Below are 21,564 nucleotides of genomic sequence, written 5' to 3'. Positions count from 1 at the left end.
TCCTAGATTCTCCTTGAACCTGGCCTCTCTGAAGATTTCAAATTAAGTAATTTCTTCCTTTGCATAAATTCAGAGCATCCTGTGCCTAAAATAGGACCTATTATACTAACTTGGGACATTGTCAATATGTTTTACTATAATTTATTACTTCTTTTTTTAAAATTTTTTTCTCCAATAAGACTGAAGTTTCTACAGTCACAGACCATTATGCCTCCCTATCCAATGAGATCCAGCAAAGTGCTCTTCTAATAACTGATAAAAATATTAACTCATTTTGAAAATCCCACTGAGACTTTGTCACACCAAAAAGCATACAACTGCATCTTTTCCCTTTTTCAACATCAGTTTCAACTTTTTTCATTAACACTACTTTAAGTATTAAAATTAAACTTAAATTAAAAAATACAAATTTAATTAATTTGTATTTAATTCAATTTAATTCAATTTCTAACAAGAAAAATTAAAAACTGAAAGATTCCTTAGAGTAGCATTCAGCTCTGGAGAGTCATAAACCATTGCAAATATCTAAATTATTATCAACCGTTGAGAATGCAAGCCCTATACCATCCAAATCCTCCAAAGGGTACAAACAACTACCTTTGCTCCTGTAGAGTAGGCACTTTCTCTAATTACAGAACTATAGATGTCAACACTTTGTATAGTGGGGAGAAAATCAGGGTGAGGCCAGAGGTGTAACGAACAGTAAAGGCAGATTTATTGAAATACACTATCAGAGAGCAGGGTGTGAGACCAGAGAGGTCTATGGCTGCATACCAGGGAGGGCTTAAGGCTCTCTTCTATAACCTATTATCTGCTGGGATGTCTGGCTTTAGGTGATAGATGAGCTTTGATACAAAATGTGTCCTGGCCCTGCTTCTGCATTCATGGTCAAGATATTAGATCTTATGGTCCATAGCAACCTTACTGATCCCTTTATCCAAGCCTCCAAACTTGCCTGCTGGGCAAGGAATAAGGACTGAGTTTTCAACCTTAGTAATGACACCCCAGATACTTTGGATTCAAAATCTTCTATTACAAAAAAGGAAGAGCGCATTTTTCTAAGCAGGACAAATGACAACAATGTAACAAAAACTTAGAAAAAGTATTGAGTATTTAAATTTCAAGGTCAAGCGGAGATATGTGGGGATCTGGATAGACTATGTAATAAATACTCTTTCAAAATAACACTCTTTAAATATGTGTTCAAAAGTCAGTAGAGAGAAGCCTGAGCCTACACTGAGGAAGAAGGGAAAGCAGAAAGGAGGACTGCATGTACTTAATGCCTCTTCTGTGGACCTCAACAATTCATCTATGGCCCTAAATCTGGAACCCTGACTTGGCAAAAGGCTCTGCAGGAAAGCAGATTCACACACCCCAGCAGGGAGTTTGGCAGGCCCTATTGTGGGCTCAAGCTCTAACCCAAACAACTCACGAAAAGATTTCCTAAAGCCACATAAAAGGCTCTCTCTGAGGATTTTCAGAAAACAATTTCTCCACTTAGTTGTATTTTCTGTGAACATTTAGAAATCCACTCTGAGGAGAGTGGCTAATTCATTAAACCAGCTCCATGAGTTTGTTGCTGAGCAACTTGTCCTCATTAGGAGAAAAGCCTAGAAATGTATGTGCATGTACATAAAATAATGTGAGATATTTGTGAACCAAATGACAAACATCCTTGTCATCCAGACCTGAAGAGTCAGACTTGTCACAGTAAGCAATAAGAAAACATTCTCAATTTGTGAGAACATCACATTGATGGCATAAAGACTGGTCTAAAGAACTCCTGACAGACTGCTTACAGTTAAAGTAAGTAAACTACGCTGAGATGATAACGGCCTGATCTTGGAATGGAGAGCAACAGAGTTAAAGATATCTTTTGAATTGCACACTGTTAAGAGCTTGGAGTTGAGGCCACTGGCTGGCCAACAAACTAGCAAGTATAGGTAGTGTTTTACATGAGGAACTGGTTTTTCACTAATATCACAAGGGTCTCTGACAATGAGTGGAGTTTGATAATCTTTGCTACAAGTACAATTTTAATGTGTAAAAACTTTAAGGAATAATAAAAACATTTGAAAAATGGTCTGTTTTCTTTTGCTTTTCTCCATATTTCTTGTTATGTTTGGACCTCACAGATAACAGAAACTTCCATCCTCATTCCTCTTCTTATTTCTTCATCCTCCCTAGCAAAGTGATTCACAGCCATTACTTTTAATTATAAACTAAACTACTGACTTCTATATTAGTTTCCTGTGGTTTAATTGCCATAAATTAAAATGGCTTAAAATAACAGAAATGCATTATCCCATAGTTCTGGAGGTCAGAAGTTCAAAATCATTACCATTAGGTGTCAGCAAGGCCTCAGCTTCCTTCAGCTCTAGAAGAGAATCCATTCCTTGCCTGTCAGCCTTTGGTGACTATCAGCATCCTCTGGTTTGTGGCCCATCACCCCAATCTTCAAGGTCAGTATCTTCAACTTTCTCTCTGCTTTACATTCATACCAAGGTGTGTGTGTGTGTGTGTGTGTGTGTGTGAGAGAGAGAGAGAGAGAGAGAGAGAGAGAGAGAGAGAGAGTGTGTGAGTGCACGAGAGAAAGTCCCCCTTAAGATCTTTCTCTTTCAAGGACACATATCACTGCATTTAGGGTTCACTTGGATAATGTATGATACTCTCCCTATCACATCTATAAAGACAGTTCCCTCCTCTTTTTGCCATATGAGGTAACATTTACAGGTTCCAGAGATACAATCAGATACCTTTTGAGGGAGTATTTTTTCTTGCCTATCATGGCTCCCAAATCCAAGCAACCCAGATCACTGTCCAAAGCAACAGTTCAAGTGACACTTTACACATACATAAACTAAGATATAACAAAAGGGCCAAAAACCTTTTAGTTCCTACTTGTAGTTTCTCTCTTTGTGTCTCATCATTTCAGACCCCTCTTCCTTTCCTAATTCCCTTTATCCTGTAGGTTCTAGTCCTTAAATCTCTCTCAAATCCACCATTCCTCTACATCCTTTAACCCTGGCCCAATTCACGCCCTATTTCCTTACCTGAACAGCTATAGCATTCACCTACCTGATCTTTCTGACTTGTCTCACAGGCTCACACCATTCCAGTATAATATCTACACTGCCTCTATGATAGTCTGAAAGCATAAACCTCAAGTTTATATTCCAACTTAAAATCTTTGATAAACTCTCTACTGCAGAGTTAAGTTCCAAATTCCTTAGTATGGTATAAGAAAGATCCGCCATGATCTGGCACTTGCTTCGCTCTCCATCCTTACATTTGCCATTATTTCTTATACCTTAAGCTTCATCTATCTACAATTCTACCAGGATTTCTCTGAACGGATCAACTTGTTTAATTTTCATACATGTCAATTCTCTCTTCCTAAAATCCTCTTCTTTCCAGTTACCTAGTGAACTCATCATGTAACACAACTCATATTTCATCTCTTCTTCTCAATGTTCTTAAACATTTTTTTCTCTTCACCTAAAATAGTTTGTAACTACACTGCATCACCATTATAAGGATTTTTATTTTGGTATTGTTATTTGGAAGGAGGAATTATCACACAATATAGAAAAATACAGTATGTCTGGTCCCAGTCCTGGTCCTTGTAACGGGCAGAATAGTCTTATTCATATCCATTCTCCTAGAACATGTATTTCATCTGTGCTGACATTTTTTCTTACTTACAGAATATTTGCCCATCTTCTAAAATCTAAACCCACAGTAATGAAGACAACTAAAAGCAATCATGATCCCATCATGTTTTCATGTATTTTTATCCATTTTTCCCTTATTTTGTTCTTAAAACATATTCTCTAATATATACTCATAATATTTTGTATCTTTAAGGCCAAAATTAAAAAATAATCCACCAATTCCAATAATTAAAGATTTGGAACTTGGTAATAATAGCTGACCTTTACGGAGCAAAATATGCACCAGTACTTTACACTTTCATTTATGTATTATAATTTACAATATCACTGCCTGCAGCCCTGAAGGACAGGCATTATTATCAACAATGTACATATGCTCAAAAATGTTAAGTAACTTGAAATTCAAGTTCCAGAGCTACTTTGTGAAGTTAGGATTCCAAACCTTAGGTCTTATTTAATTTCAGCCCATACTCCTTTCACCATTTCAGGTTCTCTCAAGCAATAGAGAGGCTCAAAAACAACTGGAAAAAAGTCCTTTTCTTATCTTCTGGGGAATCTGAAGGGAGCCAGACTCCCCAAGTGGGTTAACCTCCATTCACCTAATCAGACATAAGATGACATTTACAACTAATTAGAATAGCATACCTGTGTTTTCAACCAGTACATTTCATCAAAGGAAACTGCAAAAGCTGCCACTTACTCTCAGCAGTAATCATAAATTTTCCCAAAGCCAATGCACATGCCTCAGAAAGCTTATTTCATAAATTATCAGTAGCAGCTGTTCATGATGGGATTTGTGGTTCTGATAATTTCTTGATTTTCTGACCATGAATTAAAAAGATTAATTTGTTTAAGAGCTAGAAAATATGGTCTGGATTGTGTCCATCTAGTCAAAATTTTTCAATTCTGGTTATTTTTGTAACCAAGGTTTATTACTTTGTAGCTGTCATGGCATCCTGATTAAAGTCATGGGAAGCTACTTTTTTTTATACTTGATTAGCGTAGACTCACACAGAATTAAGCTCTTCGTCTGAACTGATGTAATGTGTTTAAATACAGTCTTCCCTGAGGTTTCCTGTATTGCTACAAAATAATTTCTTACCCAAATGCTCTTCAACACCATTTCTATATATCAAAATATTACTGAAACTGAAAAAGTCTTTTGGAATATGTATCAATGCATATCTAATTACCATATCAATACACATCTAATTCTCATAATACTTTATTAGGTAAATAACTTGTCCAAGATAATAAAGATTTGCTGTTTCCTTCACCTTCCCTAGAAGAATAAAAATTCATCTTTAAAAGATAATACTGGGATGTTTAAGTGTTTAAAGTCTTTTTAAAAGAAGTATTACTCTTAATAATAAAATACAATGTGCCTTATATGACAGTTTATAATTTTTAAAATACAATCACTGAATCTAGAGTTCAACCATGACACTACTGACACTGGCCATATAATTCTTCACTGTGGGGCACTGGTACATGCAGTATACGATATTTAACAGCATTCCAGTCCTCTAGCCATAAATGCCAGTAGCACAAAATCTCCAGTTGTGGCAGCCAAAAGTATCTCAAAAGGCATGTCAAATGTCCCTTGGAGGGTCAGTCACTCCCAGTTAAAAATCACTGATTTAATTCTTACAGCAATTCTATGATATATAGGGTTTTGATGAAAATCCTGAGTGGTACTCAAACCCAAGTTTTCAGACTCTGATCCAGTGTTCCTTCCTCTTCTCCCTTTATGCCCCCAATGTACCCCTGCATACAAACATGTATAAATGAGTCATAAAACACCTTTGCTATATGTGAAGTATTCTTATGTTCTCTTTCCTTTCCCACTCTACCATCAACTTGCTGGTAGCTTCCCAGTGAATTGATTTTGCAAACTTTTGTATAATTTTGCCATTGTCTAAAGCAATAAAATAAACCAATCTGTGGTATTAGTGCTCTAATATATTTTACGAAGCTTTTCAACATCAACAGATAGTACAAAAAGTAGTTTTGGTTAATCCTAGCCAGACCTACATTATCTGAATCTTCTCAGATTTGTTGCTCTGCTAACAAAACCCCAAATTAAATGATTCTCTATAGTGAATAGATGCTCCAATTTTGGCACACACCAGAATTAACTGAAGGATATGTTGCAAAACAGATTATGGGGCCTCACTCTACATTTCTGATTCAGTTGGTCTAGGGTGGGAGCCAGCAATTTGCATTTTATCATCCAGGGGTGATACTGATGCTACTGGTCCAGGAATCAAACTTTCAAACCACCGCATAAAACTTCCTTAGAAACAAGGATAAGGAATCAAAAACAGCTAACACTTTTAAAACGAGGATACTATAAGTTACATAAGCCCATTTCAAGATGAGTTAATACACATTTAAAATGTTTATTTCAAGACTTAAAAACTAAATCTATGTATGTGATAAATAATATTTATCATGTCACTCTTTCCCAAAGTGTGCTCCATAAAAATAGGTTAAATAGATGTCACAGGTCAAGTATTCCATAGTTAAATCAGATTAGAAAATGCTAAATAAAACAAGTCCTATAACAAAGAAAATTCTAAATTATTAGAATCATTAATATACTGTCTTCAAGTCTGCTGTCAAAGTTTCCATTAGAGATGCAAGTAAAAAGTATCTTCAGGTTTCCTGTCTGTCTGATTTTGACAGGCAATATTGAATCGGGAATACAGAAAAAACAAGGAATTTCTGCAACTCAACCTTGTAAAAAGCAAAGAACCAGTTTTGCTCAAAAATTATACGTGCGTATGTGTGTGTATTTGTGTGTATGTGTGTGCCTATATATATAGACACATACACAGGGGTGATGGGGGAGAGAGAGACTCCAAAAAGCAGCTACAATATACAATAAAACTCAGGGTTTTTTTCTTGGTCTCTTCACTGAACATCTCGAAAAGATTAGATTATTCCAGGGAAAGCACTCTTGGGATATGAACTGAAGAGGAAGAGAAAGCTTAGGCTATGTGTCAAACACTTTATACACAATTAGAACTGTTTAATTTTCGTAACAATCTTGTGAGGTAAACAACTTGTCCAAGATCACCAGATTATAGAGGACACCATATTTAAAACCCAGCTACTAGTCTGTTTCTCAAGTCCTGTGACGCTGTCTTTTAATGAGAAAATAAGAACTGATGAGAACAAGAAAAATAATTGAGGACATGCAAAGGTCAAACAAAAATGAGTTGAGGCAACTCACTAAAACAGGCAAGAAAAAAAACTCATTAAAAACAGGCAAAGGAGAGCCTCACCGTTTAAAAGATAAAACCACAATGTTAAAAAAAAAAAAAAAAAAGTGGTTGCCAGAGAATACGAATGTGAAAAAGATGTGATTACAGAAGAATTGCCCAAGAAAGTTTTTTGGGGATGATAGATTTTGCTGATCATAAGGACTGCATGAATCTATAGGTGTTAGAACTGTACAACAAATAGGAAGTCATTTTTATTGCACAATAATTTTAAAAATAAAAAATGAAGAGGAAAAAGGCAAAAAATGGGTTATAGTACATTTTCACACCAGTTATATAAAAACAAATTTAAAAAACATACAATGGCGGGGCCTCCCTGATGGAGTAAGCATTAAGTCTCAGTGTTATCACCGCTACAACCTAAGTTCAATACCAACCAGTAGCTAACCCACATATGACATAGCAGAACTCTCCTGTCTTGCTTACTGCTCCCCTCAGCAGTGTATTTCAGTAAATCCACCTGTTCTGCTCCCCATTCTGTCTCTGGTGAATTCTCTCACCCCCATCCCCAACACCTCTGGCTATACCCCAGTTCTTCTATGCATAAATATTTTTTTAAAAATGCAATGAATATCACATCACAGAACACAGGCAACACCTATGATAAAAATTTGCAATTTAACTTAAATCTAAATATTCCACATATTTTTAAAAAAGATTTATTTATTTATGCATACAAGAACTTGGGCCTGGGCCTCCCTGGTGGCACAGCAGGTTGAGCACCACGCTGTGAAGCTGTCCGCTGCATCCACAGCACCAGTTCGATTCCCAGCCAGCGAGGGAGATTCCCACATGGCGAGGCAGATCTCTCCTGTCTCGCCCACTGCTCCCCTCAGCAGTGTTCTTGGTCCATCTGCCTGTTCTGCTCCTTGCTCTGTCTCTGGTGAATTCTTTCACCCTCCGGTGCCTCTGACTGTACCCCAGTTCTTGCATAAATAAATAAATCTTAAAAAAAAAAGAAAGAAAGAAACTGGGGCCTAAGCCAAAGGTGCTGGGGGTGAGAAGATTCACCAGAGACAGAGCGAGGAGCCGAACAGGCAGATCTACTAAAATGCACTGTTAAGGGGAGCAGCAGGCGAGACAGGAGAGGTCTGCCTCCTCACGTGGGTTAGCTCCCTGGCTGGAGATCAAACTCATGTTGCAGTGGCTGGCAACAGCTTAATAGTGTTGAGACTTTAACCCCTGCACCACCAGGGAGGCGCCTCTTTTTTTTGTTTGTTTTATTGTGGTAAAACTGGTTTACAATACTGTATGTGGTCCAGAGGCATAGTATCACACCTCCTCAGATGCATGTCACCTACCACACTTATTTTAGATCTAATCCCCTTCTGTTCAAAACTATGACAAAAGTTTAGAACAAAGTAAGATTCTTCCTAACCACATAAAATGTGTGGAACTCAGCATTCCAAGATCTTTGCATTTTAGCAAGAACACATCATTGCTTGTGTTGTTTAGGCAAAAGATAATGAAATATCTAAGGGATGAAAGGAATGTGCCAATCCTCTTTCCCTCATGGAATTCCCAAAGTCAATGTAGCTAGCACCTGGTACAATGACTTCAATGCAAGCTCAAAGCTGACATTCCTGGGGAAGGACTCACAAACAAAACTAGATCATTCCTAAAGATCTATAATACAATCTTCTGTAATCTGAGCAATCAGCTGTTTCACTGAGACTATGGAAGCATGCAACAACTGTTTATTCACAAACATACATATACTCTATAGTTTCTGTGCATGGAACGTATACGATTGTGTCTGTGTGTACATAAAGAAAATAATTCAGAGGTAATTCTAAAATAATTCATTAATATATAAATTATCCAAATATATATTGAACATCCACTTTGTGCCAAGCACAACAAGCAAACAGCAATATATCAGTAAATTGGGGAGATGAAATCTGTACTAACACATATGAAATATGTAGTAAAAAAATAAAAAAACAACATTCCAAGTAAAGGGTGATTAATGAAAGTAAGCAGTTAAATACATTCTAGAAAATGAAAAAAAAAAAAAAGAAAGCGTGAACCCACAATTTCTGTTTATTTTTATGCAGTGCATGCATGTACATAAAAGGAGAGGATCTGGGAAAAACTTTTAAAGCTACACTAGGAATTTCAGATTTACCTCATTGGCAATTAAAACCCATTAAAAAGCAGTAACAATTTGGAGAGGATTCCCCCCCCCAAACGTATTTTTAATTTTCTGGGGGAGGGACAAATAAAGCAAGGAAATAAAAAACACACACAACACACAATAGATCGCTGAGATAGTGTTTCTCTACCCTTAATAAAACAACATATTTATTAACTCTTTTCCAAAGAATTCAAAGGACATATCCTGGATAAAAATAATCCATCTGTATTAAATTTTGCTATTTCCAAATCATTTTTAATATACACTTCTAACATTCAGTTTTATAAACTTAAAAAGATTTCAGAACATATGTTAACTGAAAAACTCTTTCTGTTCTAACATTCAAATTATATATAAATGAGAGAATGTGACCAACGTCCTCATTGGCTGAAAACAGTTCAAATGAGTTTTCTATGCCTCAAGGGATCTTTCTGGTCTGAACTCCACTCCCTTAGTTTAGACAACCTTCCTTCTTCACCTAGGTTTTTGTTTTTTTGGTTTTTTTTTTTAAGATTTATTTATTTATGCATACAAGCTGGAGTACAGGCCAGAGGTGCAGGGGGTGAGAGGATTCACCAGAGACACAGTGGGGAGCAGAACAGGCAGACTGACCAAAGTACACTGCTGAAAGGAGCGGGCAAGACAGGAGAGGTCTGCCTCCCCATGTGGGAATCTCCCTGGCCAGCCAGGAATCGAATTTGTGCCGCAGAAGCTGCGGACTGCTTCACAGTGCAGTGTTAAACCCCTTACACCTCTAGGGAGGCCCCTCTTCACCTAGGTTTTTGCAATGGTCTCACTGGTCTCTCAGTCTCTGGTCTTATCTAACATCAATTCAATATGCATAAACAGCCAAAGATGACCGTTTTTTTTGTAGAACACAAGAAAATATGATCACGTCACTGCCCTGTTTAAAACCTTCCAATGATTTCTCCATTGCATTCAAGTTACAGTCTAATCACCCTTCTAGGACATAAAAGTACTTTTGCAGTATTACCTTAGCTTTACTCTCCTGCCCTTTGTCTTTTGGCAAACACCTGACCTCTTAACTCATGCTTTGGAGATAATGAATTCTGTAGTTCTCCAAACCCTCTTTTATTTTGGCAAATATTATTCCCTAGGCCCCAAATATTTCTACCCATTTTCTCCACTCTCAGTTTGCCTGGTTAACTCCTACTGCTTCAGATCTTGATTCAGATACCGCATTCTAGTAAACATATACAAACCAAAAAAAAAAAAAAACTCATTAAAAGATGCACAGAATAGGTTGGATTTATTGTTCCCAGTTTTTTCATTCTTCCCTGCTGTAGAATTATACATCCACATCTTCAGCCAAAAGATCTGGCAGTCTCTATACATAAGGCAATTCCCTGTCCCACTGGTATTGGGCTTAGTCATGTGACTTTCTCTCCCTACCAATGTGGGTGGTGTGCCAATTTTAATTTGGGGCCTAAACAGGCTTCATGTATTTCACCCCTCTTGTACTTAACTCTCTCCACAAGATTATCAGACACTCAGAGCCGACCTGCAAGCTTAGAGACAAATACAGCTGATCCCAGTCAAACTCAGCTGATCGAGTAATTGTTTACTGGAAACACATTCTATCAAAAATATATTATATTTATATCATTTTGTTTATAAACCAGTAGTCAAAATCCCAAATCCATAAAATTTTTAAACAAACTAAATTCAATTCAATTTCGATTTGTAGCCCCTATCTTAGGCACAGAGACCGATCATATGGTAATTAGGTGATCAATAAAATACATTAAGATAAAATTCTATAAGCGCATTGGAACAGAAATACAAAGAAAAACAGGAATAATTTACTGCTTTTAGCAGTTAAAAATGAGTCTGTTCATGTACTTTTTAAAATGGCCAGTCTAAGTTATAAATCACTGTGGCATCTAGATTTCTGGATACATTTTTCTTAATGTAGTAATAATTCTGTCTTAAATCTCATCTTTCAAAATTAAATAATTTATAATTATTTAAACTTGCCACAAGTTTTTAGATGTCACCCAAAACAAGTGCAAGAGTGGACAGCTATTTTTAGTTCTATGAAATTTGATACATGTATATATTCATGTAATTACTACCTGTTTATAGAAGATAATAAAAGAGAGACCTCTCTCATGCTATCCGTTTACAGACATTTCCCTTTGTTCAACTGTATCTTTTAGAAATTCCTTTAGCAAATATTGGGTTGTTGGATAAGTCGTGAAGCATTTTTGCTTTGAAAAACTTAGAAAAAATACATCATGACTTTTCCGACAAACCAATATGTGAACAAAAATGTTTGATGATCACTGCTATGGACATTAACTAGGGTGACTTAGGAGGCCAGCTATTAAAGCTTCAAATTGTGTGGACTCACAGAGGATGATACAGACTAATTTCATCTGGAAACTAGTTTCAGATTTGTTTGGCTATACTAGAATGTACTAAAAGATCTCCAAGTTAGAATTTTCTCCCATTTTCTGCTTTTCTTGATTTTTGTGACAGTTGAGACAGAAAAATATAACTTCTAAAGAGTAATTCCAAATGAAAATAATTAAAGTACAATACAAACAAGAATAAGCACTTTTGCACACACAAAAAAAGGGGGTTTTAACAACAGGCATACCAAGAAGAGCATAACAAGTCAAAACCAAAGGACTTTAAGCAGTTATGAAAAATACAAGCAGGGAAAGTCAAATGTAGGCTGAACATTGTTTTAATTCTATCCAACTCTAGAAAACCTGGTAACAAAGTAGATTATTTTAATTGCTTCTCTAAAAATGTATATATACATACAAATCCCCAACACAATTGTACTTCACAGTAACAAAGTATTAAATAGGAAGTGAGAACTTAAGTCACACAAATGGAAATTCTTATTCACGCAAATTTTTTGAACAACTACTCAGATCAAAAGCCGATAGCTCTAATATAATGATTGGTAACTGGCTATATAAGTATTGGCCATCTGCACAGAATCACAGATAATTTCACTAGTCCCTTAATAATGCATCACATGCTGGACACTTAAAGCAGGGTTTAACAGTTCGCTAGGTACTACTGGAAATACAAAGATGAACAATATAGACATTCTACTCTTGAGAAGTTACAGATTTGGTCAGAATAAGTTCATTTTACACTATTATGAAATAAAGTATATGTACTTAATTATGCTATGCGTAAGTACAAAGAAATAGAAATAAATTTTGTATGAAATGTCAAATTTTGTGAAATGTCAAAGAATGAGTTTGCACATTTATATTTTCATGTACTCAGAAAACTCTTGCATTATTTATTTTCTACTTTCTGGAAAAATAAAACCTAACTGCCATTGGTCACACATGTTCTTTAGTGACTGCTGACATTTCCCCAAGGAGATCAAAAAAAGAAAAAACAATTCCAAGCACATTCACAAATACCTTTCTTCTCCCTAAAACTAATTACAAAATTAGAACTCAAATAATTGATGGCGAAGTTAAAAAAAAAAAAATAACAAACAAGAATAAATAACAGATTACCAGCATTTTCAAATGAAAAAGTTGCTACATGCTACACTTCAAGAAAAAGGAACTACTTAGTCAGACCTTATCCTAGGGAAGATCATAAAGGTGCCCTTGGTGAGTAGATGCTCCTCTTCCCTGGTCTCTTGTGAATTCGTCCACGATACCTACCCATACCCCACAGGGTACTCCCACCACTCTGTATGCACACATATAATAATACACATAAGGACTGTCCCTCCAGGCAAAGCCTCTGGAATAATTGTGGGCTAAAGCCTTACTCTTTACAACTTAAATACAATCTGACAAATAACTTTTACTAAGACTTTAATGGCACTAAATTCATTAACAGATATTAATTTGTAAATAATTACACTGAATCCCACCACCCCAACTATAGTAATATTTGCACATTAATAGGATAGACAGTTAAAAATAAATTTCCTCAAAGAAAGAATTTTAAGCATTAATAAGTAGGCACAGAGACCCTGCTGGTGTTACTCAGATCATGCCATAACATAAAATTGAGTCTATTCCTAATGTAAATACATATAAGCTCGATCTGTTTTAATTCTGACCACAACACAAGCAAACCTCTTCTGATGAAACTAAATTAACAAGGTCAGACAAGTGTCCACCCAAAATACTACGGTGAACTTTGTAGTGGAAAATATGGATATAACAACCCTCATCTGGACATTTAGAAACTATAACAAATCATGTTATAAAGAAAATTCTTAGCTAAAAAAAACTTTCATATGCATTCTTCTAAAAACATCAAGAAATTTGAAAGCATGCTCTAGGAAGTAATTCCTTTCATACAGTAACACAGCAACAAACTTTAAAGCTATAAAGGCTTTTCATGGTTTTTTAGAATGAATAACCTTTGCTTTATGTAAAATAATATCAAGAGCGAAGCAGAGAACTTACAGATCAAAAGAAATATATGTATTCCCATTAGAAATACTATTATACCAAGTATTAAGTACATCAATGTGAAAAGAGATTTTATCTGGGTAATAATTCAAATAAAATGAAAAAGAATGATATTTTGAGAGGAATTGAGACCAGGTGAATTTTGGGGAACAGGAAAGGCTGTGACACAGGACAGTGATTTTAAACAATATAGGAAAAGAAGTAACAATACAGCTCCCAGGAAAACAGAAGTGTTTTACTGAAATGTTGCTCAGTGAGCCACTACCTAGAATAAGATCTGGTTACAGGATAATTAGGGAACAGAAAAACAACCAGGAGCCTCTCTTGTGGCACAGGGGTTAAGTCTCAACACTATGAAGCTATCCACAGCCACTACAGCACGAGTTTGATCCCCAGCTAGGGAGGTGACCCACATGGCACAGCAGACCTTTCTTGTCTCCCCACTCTGTCTCTGGTGAATCCTCTCACCACTTCTGGCCTACACCTAGCTCTTCTATGTAAAAATAAAAATTAATCTTTTTTTTAAGATTTATTTATTTATTTATACAAGAACTGGGGTACAGGCCAGATGTGTGGGAGGGTGAGAGGATTCACCAAAGACAGAGCCGGGAACAGAACAGGCAGATTGACGAAATACACTGCTGAGGGGAGCAGTGAGAGAGGCAGGAGAGGTCTGCTGTGCTATGTGGGACCCTCGCCGGCAGGCCGGGATCTAACCAGCACTGCAGAGGCTGCGGACAGATTCACAGTGCTGCGCTCAACCATCTGCGCCACCAGGGGAGGCCCTAAAAATAAATCTTTTAAAAAATAAAAGAGGGGCCTTCCTGGTGGTGCAAACGGTTAAGGCGCAGCACTATAACGCTATTTGCAACCACTGCAACACAAGTTGTATCGCCAGCCAGGGAGATGACCCACATGGCGCAGGAGACCTCTCCTGTCTGGCCCGCTGCTTCCCTCAGCAATGTATTTCAGTCTGCTATTCTGTTTCCCATTCTGTCTCTGGTGAGTCCTCTCACCCTTCATACCTCTGGCCTGTACCCCAGTTCTTATATGCATAAATAAATCTTAAAAAAAAAAAAAAGGGAAAGAAAAACAACCAACACGAAATTTCCCAGCCACCTAGTGCTTAATCAATAGTCTGGCACATTGGGCAACAAGAAGTCTGACAGTATATAGTCATGGACACGGCTGGAGTAAGCGGGCATCCTCCCTTGGGCCACCTCCTGGTGTCAAGAGTTCTTTCCTCTTGCTTCAACAAATCCACACTTGCTTGCTCTCACGTTTGGTATGGAGGCTGTTATTCTTCAACTGACGTACACACCCAGATCCATGAGTATCCACTCCCCTAACAATTTGAACACTGACTAGATATGTGTTTATATAAAAGCAAAGTAAGTACTTTTTAAAAAGAATAATTTAGATACTCTCTCAAAAAATATCATGAAGCAGGAGATTATTGCAAGAAAAATGTTTTGAATATCCTGTTAAACCAGCACTTTTGTCATATTATAGTGTACATATGCTCATATCGAATTTCAAGTAACAGGGGGAAAACCCCTTTTATATTATTAGTGCATCTTTAATATGCTAACCTATGTATAAGCAGATGCAGAGCCTCCCTTGACTCCCAACAGGTTCTCTTTGTCTCCCTCTGACTTTCACTCTCCTTACCCTGCATGTCCTGGGAATATGACAGCCTCCCTTCTCCACCTCCTCACCTTGAATCAAAGCAGCAGCTTGTCCCACCCCCACACCTGCAAACCCATAATGAACCCACAGCCTTTCCTATAGAATAGTTCCTCTTTGATATTCCTTAGTAAAACTGCCTACACCCGTATATATATACCTGAAAATTAGTTTGAAATATATGAATTATATATGAAGTATTCATAAATAAGATTATTACTTCATTCAGCCTACAGTGCAATCTTAAAATGTCTACAAATTTTTTATACCCTTCAGCTATTCTGTTTTTAAGCAAAATGAAGGTGGAGAAATATGAAAAGAGATTATCCCTAGACGACCTTTGTGCTTATCCCTTTTGTTACTCCCTGTGAAATTTCTTAGAGCACTTTTTATTTCAAGAATAGGAGGAAAGCTATTGAGATGTGCTTGGGATTGGAGTGGGGGCGTGTTTTGGGGACATTAACAGGTAAGGTAGAAAACATACAAGACCACCGCAGCAGAAGTTAAGGATATGAAAGCCAGATAAAAAATAAACAGGGGGCAGAGTGTTAACCAGGGTGATAGATGTTTGGCTAGTTCTTTTACCCTATTCTCTGAATCCCTTGAATTGGCCTTGTGTTTCTCTCCTGCTACAGAACAGAACAGTCACCACTTGTCACTTAAAGCTGACAGAACAGACTTCCATTGCCAAAAGGTTTCACAATAGTAAAGGCTTAGTAAGTATCTGGTGGCTTACTGAGAATATAAGACCAGACAGGTTTGAAGCTACCTAAAAGAAATAAATTAGCTGTCTGAGGATGGGATGGGAGGAGGGAACAACTCTCCTTAAATGGATGTCCTTAAGGAATAAACATCTAGCTCTTAATTTTAGTCTCTTGGCAGACAGATATCCTAAGAAGTTTTACTACTGTCCAGCATGCCACTGTCTTGTTAAGTCTAATAAATGGGAATGTGAGCTCATGCCCTGGGCAGTAAGACGTAAAGGCTGATGAAAAGGAATGATGAACAAATTAATAAAGGCAATTACAGGCTAGACAAATTCTTACCATAGTCCCTACCATATGCAAAAGGTTATATGAAATTGATCAAAATAATCACTCCCTTTTAACTACATGCATAAAAGAGTTCTTAAAGTTCTAAAAATATCTTGCATTGGGAAATGATGGAAATCACACCTGTATTATTTATGTGCTATTGAAGAAAACGAAAGTAATAATGCTCTTATTAACAGCCAATGTTTTAGTTTTTAGTGTTAGATTTTCCTATTGCACAAAAACAAGCAGTGGAGCCATTTTTCAGAAACAAATCTCTGATTTTAATGAGTCAAGTTTAGGAGTAAACCAATAGGAAAAAAGAGCTTGAATATCCAGGCCTAGGAGAAAAGATAAACTAATGAGAAACAAGCTTCTATTACTGATAAAAACAAGGATTAAAGACTATAAAACATTAGGAAAAAAACCAACACTATAAGAAGACTGACAACTAGTCACAATTTGGACTGCTACACTAAGCATCTTGATTATTTCAAAGATGCCCTGAGATCCTGCCCAACCCTTCTGGTTTCTGCCAAAGCAGCAAAGCAGCAGCCAAGTCAAGTTCCAAGAATAGTCATGACATACCATCCCCTTCCAACTACAGTCATCCTCAAGGAAGCTGTCAGTCTTTGGGAGTATCTTGCCCTAGGACTAAATGCAGAATTGAAAAAGATAATCAGTTATTACCATGCTTTGTTCCATATCTACTGAAACGTAAATAAATAGGAAAATAGGAAATCTTGAGTTTAACACCTAGTCATTCATTTAACAGCAATTAATCCATGCAATTGCAATTGATGAGAATAGGCTATAACTATTTTTTTTTAAAGATTTATTTATGGGGCCTCCCCGGTGGCGCAGCGGTTGAGTGCTGGGTTGCGAAGCTGCCCGCGGCCTCTGCGGTGCCGGTTCAATCCCCAGCTGCTCCCCGGCCACCGAAGGAGGGTCCCACATGGCGCGCAGACCTCTCCTGCAGCCCGCTGCTCCCCTCAGCAGTGTACTTCGGTCCTTCTGCCTGCTCTGCTCCCCGCTCTGGCTCTGGTGAATTCTCTCACCCTCCCGCGCTTCTGACTGTACCCAGTGCATGTATAAACAAAAACGAACAAATAAATAAATAAATAATAAAACATGCCTCTATAAAAAAAAAAAAAAAGATTTATTTATGTATGCAAGAGCTGAGGTACAGGCCAGGGGTGTGGGGGGTGAGAGGACTCACCAGAGACAGAGTAGGGAACAGAACAGGCAGATTGACAGAAATATACTGCTGAGGGGAGCAGTGGGCGAGTGAGGAGAGGTCTGCTGCACCATGTGGGTGGCTCCCTGGCCAGCTGGGGATTGAACTCGTGCTGCAGCGGCTGCTGCCGATAGCTTGATAGTGCTGTCTTTAATTCCTGCGCCTCCAGGGCTATACCTATTTTCTTCCACAAATCTTATTTTCAGGAACTATCCTTTTTTTAAAGTGTGTGCTAAAATCAACTTTTAAAAATACCTACATATAAATACACCCTTTTCTTGCAAAGCTGGGGTAGAATGTGTATTAACAGGTTACAAAAGCAAATTAAAAATGGGATCTTGGTGAGGATATAGTACTCGTAGTTTTCCCTGATCAGTCACCGGTAGCCAAGGGAAAATTTCCTACTTAAACTTATTTTCCTTAGCCCATTATGGCCTATTGGGATGTTGTGGTCTTCCTACAGAATGTCCATAACACAGAATTGGAGACTTCTGGTCTTCCTATTTATTGTATGTTTAATACATTCTGGTATGTCATTTGAAGTGGTATGCAAATATTCCTGCATGGGCGCGCACACACCCGCACACACACAACATCAGGGACATAATTACATAGACTGGAACAAATTTTGGCAATAAAAGATTCAAGTTCCAATGTGCCAAAATTCTACTGAAAGTAACAACTGTATTAAAGCTTGTACTGACTTAAATTCTTGTGCATTCACTTCTACTTCAAATTTTCTATTTCTTCATAATGAGAACAACTACTAGTCTGTTGGGTTTAAGTTTACAGTTATCCTTGATTCCTTTCTCCCCTTTATTTCATTAAGCATCTAAAAATAATTACCTTTATGCAAATGGTGCTACACTCTTAAAAACAACCTGTTTTCTTTTTTTTTTTAAAGATTTATTTATTTATTTCTATGAGCACTGGGTACAGCCAGAAGCGCGGAAGGGTGAGAATTCACTAGAGCCAGAGCAGGGAACAGAACAGGCAGAAGGACAAAATACACTGCTGAGGGGAGCAGCAGGCAGCAGGAGAGGTCTGCGCGCCATGTGGGACCCTCACCGGTGGCTGGGGATCGAACCAGAGCTGCAGAGGCCGCGGGCAGCCTCGCAGCCCAGTGCTCAACCACTGCGCCACCAGGGGAGGCCCACAACCTGTTTTCTTATGAGTGTTAAGTATTTTATTATGTGATTCCTCATATTAGATATGATATATTTATATAACTTTGATAATTTTATATATATATATGTAAATCTTATGTCTATTACTAATGTAAAATAGTGTGTAGCAAGACCTTTTTTGACACAGATTGTGTCAAAAATGTAAATTTCTGTCCAGGTTATAATTTTTGTAGCCAAAGTACAAATTAATAGAAGCTTATACTTCAATATTAATGTACCTGAAAATCTTCAATAAACTAACTTTTACAAAGTGGCTCATATCTAACAAATAAGAATCAGAAAATATTTGGAAAGTTGAGTCTATTTGTATCATGAGGCATATAAATGTTCTGCTCCCATTATATAGTCAAATTGCTCTTTTTAAAGGGATAGGAGAGATCAGAACTGCCAGTGTAAATATCATGGCAATTCACAGAATTTTAGAGAGAGAAGAAACTTTATATAATAATTCAAGCTCAAGTTCAAGGCCAAAGTAACTGAAATCCAGAGGTTAAGAGACTCACCCAAGGTGATATAACTACTTAAAGAACTTGTAGATAGAATAATCTCCGAAGAATGAATTCCCATACGTTTCAGGTAAAGATATAAAATGGTATAGACCCTGTAGAAACAGTTTGGTGATTCCTCAAAATACATTCTGACAATAGCTCAAGGTGAAAACCACCTAAGTACTCATCAGGAAATGGGGGGAAAAAGGGAAAAACACAAAACGTAGTAATACAAACAGCTATCAAAAGGAATTAAGTTCTGATATGCTATAATATGAATAAACCCTAAAAACACTAAGATTGATGAAATAAGCTGCATTCAAAATGACAAATACTGCATAGTTCACTTATATGAAATACCTAAAATAGGCAAATTCAAAGACAGAAAGCAGATTAAAGACTATCAAGGACTGTGAGAAGGGAGAAATGGGGAGTTATTGAACACTGGTGACATTTTCCACGTACGTCATTGAAAAAATCTTGGAAATAGTGGTGATGATTGGTTGCATAATAGTATGAATGCAATTAATACCACTGAATTGTACACTTAAAAATGGTTAAAATGTCAAATTTTATGTTGTATATTTTACAACAATACCAAAAAATTGTTTTGAAAGACTGAATCCATAAACGACCATATAGGTAAGCAGCTGTAAAGGTAAGCAGCTCTGGCATACAAAGGCAGGCCTACACTAGGAAAAAAGGCAATCAGAGATGTCTTCAATCTCACACCCTAATTTATTATTTTTTAATTATTTAAATAAATCTACATAAAAATTTTGACAAAATAAAAATATATAAATGTAGGTTTTTAAGCCATTGTTTTTTATAAAATAAATCTTTATGGTACTTAAATCCATGCCAAAAAAAAAAAAATCAAGAAATTTTTAGTATGCTTTTAGTTTCCGTAACTATTGTTTCACTTAAATGATATCACAACAAAAAACTGAAACAGAAATGCAAAACATATGGCAAAATGATTAAGATTCTGGAAAAAAAGATTATCTTAAAATAGATTTCTTACAGGAATAACATTACCCACTGACTAAGTCATTAATTCTAAGGCATACCGAGGTGGTACAACTTTTGATGTCAAGAGTATAAAAGAAAAGCAACACTGATAAAAGAGAGTGAAAATTAGGAAACACAAGTACATTAACCACAGCTACATCTTAGGAACAATTTAATGAGTCACCAATATAAAATGTACAAACTCTGCTGCACTTATCTAGAAGTGGAATGCTTACATAATCTTACCCAACTATCAATTGCTCCGCTAATTCCTCCACATGAAGATGAAGTCTGCAATTCTTCAATCCCCCTACCAACATCCCAAATCACAGTACACAATCATACTATACTAATTATGACCAACATCCCAAATCACCGTTCACGGTACAAGCCTCTGGCTTGTACCCCAGTGCTTATATAAATAAATCCTTAAAAAAAATCTTTAAAAAAAAGTAAGATATATATTCATTAGAATACTGATTATTTCATAAATCAAGTATCTAAGCAATTTTCACTTTAGGAAGCAAAGAAATGAAATTTTAAAATCCAGGAACAGTCAATATATAACATTACATAATATAAATATCAAGAAACAAGAACAACAGGTACCTTGAATGCTTTTTATAACGTAAGTAGTCTATGAAACACAAGCCCAAGACCAGGGGTACAAGGTAATTAAGTCATAATCCCTTGCCCCCAATAACCCCACATTCTAATGAGAGAAACAGAAAAGTATATCAGCTATTATATACAGAGATGTGGCCTGAATGTTTTGGTATCATAAACAACAATGCTATTAGTACAGATAAAAGCAGAGGTCTCTCAAAAGAGCATTCTTGGCCTAAGTCTTTAAGTCAAGAGTTAACAATAGAATAAAAGCATGTTAACATGTAAAATATTGTAACAGGAGCCTCCCTGGTGGTGCAGCAGGTTGATCACAGCACTGTGAAGCTGTCCGCACCCTCTGCAGCGCAGGTTGGATTCCCGGGCGGCCAGGGAGATTCCACATGGCACGGCAGATCTCTCCTGTTGCATCCTCTGCTCCCCTCAGCAGTGCTTTGGTCTGTCTGCCTGTTCTGCTCCCTACTCTGTCTCTGGTGAATCCTCTCACCCTCCCACTCGGCCTCTGACCTGTATCCCAGCTATTGCATAAATAAAAAATAAATGGAAAAAATGTATTAAAAAATAAAATATTGTAACATATATTCAATCATTCAAGAAATATTTCTGGGCCACCTGCTATGTGTCAGACACTACACGTGTTTCAGTACAGATGAAGCCTAGAAAGGATGCATGGAAGTAGACAGGCACCAGAGGAAAAGCCTTGGATGCTCTGCTAAGGAGCTTAGACCTCATCCTAAAGATGGTAAGAAATCAATGAAACCTGTTAAAG

General features: G+C 36.9%; 1 protein-coding gene and 1 non-coding gene across 7 annotated transcripts in view; one reads left to right on the top strand and one right to left on the bottom strand.

Moving 5' to 3' along the window:
* ABL2 (ABL proto-oncogene 2, non-receptor tyrosine kinase) overlaps positions 1-21,564 on the bottom strand; it is a 100,461-nt gene that overhangs the window by 39,203 nt on the left and 39,694 nt on the right. For 2 of the 6 annotated variants that reach the window (XM_037506387.2, XM_054693436.1), the window contains exon 1: positions 2,342-3,718. The exons of the other annotated variants lie outside the window; for them this stretch is intronic. In XM_037506387.2, the coding sequence (XP_037362284.1) occupies positions 2,342-2,393 (52 nt within the window). In that variant the 5' untranslated portion in view covers positions 2,394-3,718. Of the gene's footprint in view, positions 1-2,341; positions 3,719-21,564 lie in introns of those variants that run through there. 6 annotated transcript variants of the gene reach the window in all.
* Positions 1,881-2,030, top strand: LOC119242424 (small nucleolar RNA SNORA62/SNORA6 family). Its single transcript, XR_005124437.1, has one exon. It is a non-coding gene; the product is annotated as a small nucleolar RNA SNORA62/SNORA6 family (small nucleolar RNA).

Source organism: Talpa occidentalis, unplaced genomic scaffold, assembly GCF_014898055.3.
Source record: "Talpa occidentalis isolate TD23 unplaced genomic scaffold, MPIMG_talOcc4v2.1 talOcc4.12, whole genome shotgun sequence".
Taxonomy (NCBI): domain Eukaryota; kingdom Metazoa; phylum Chordata; class Mammalia; order Eulipotyphla; family Talpidae; genus Talpa; species Talpa occidentalis.
The sequence above is the reverse complement of the archived record's forward strand: the minus strand, read 5'-3'. Positions and strand labels throughout refer to the sequence as shown.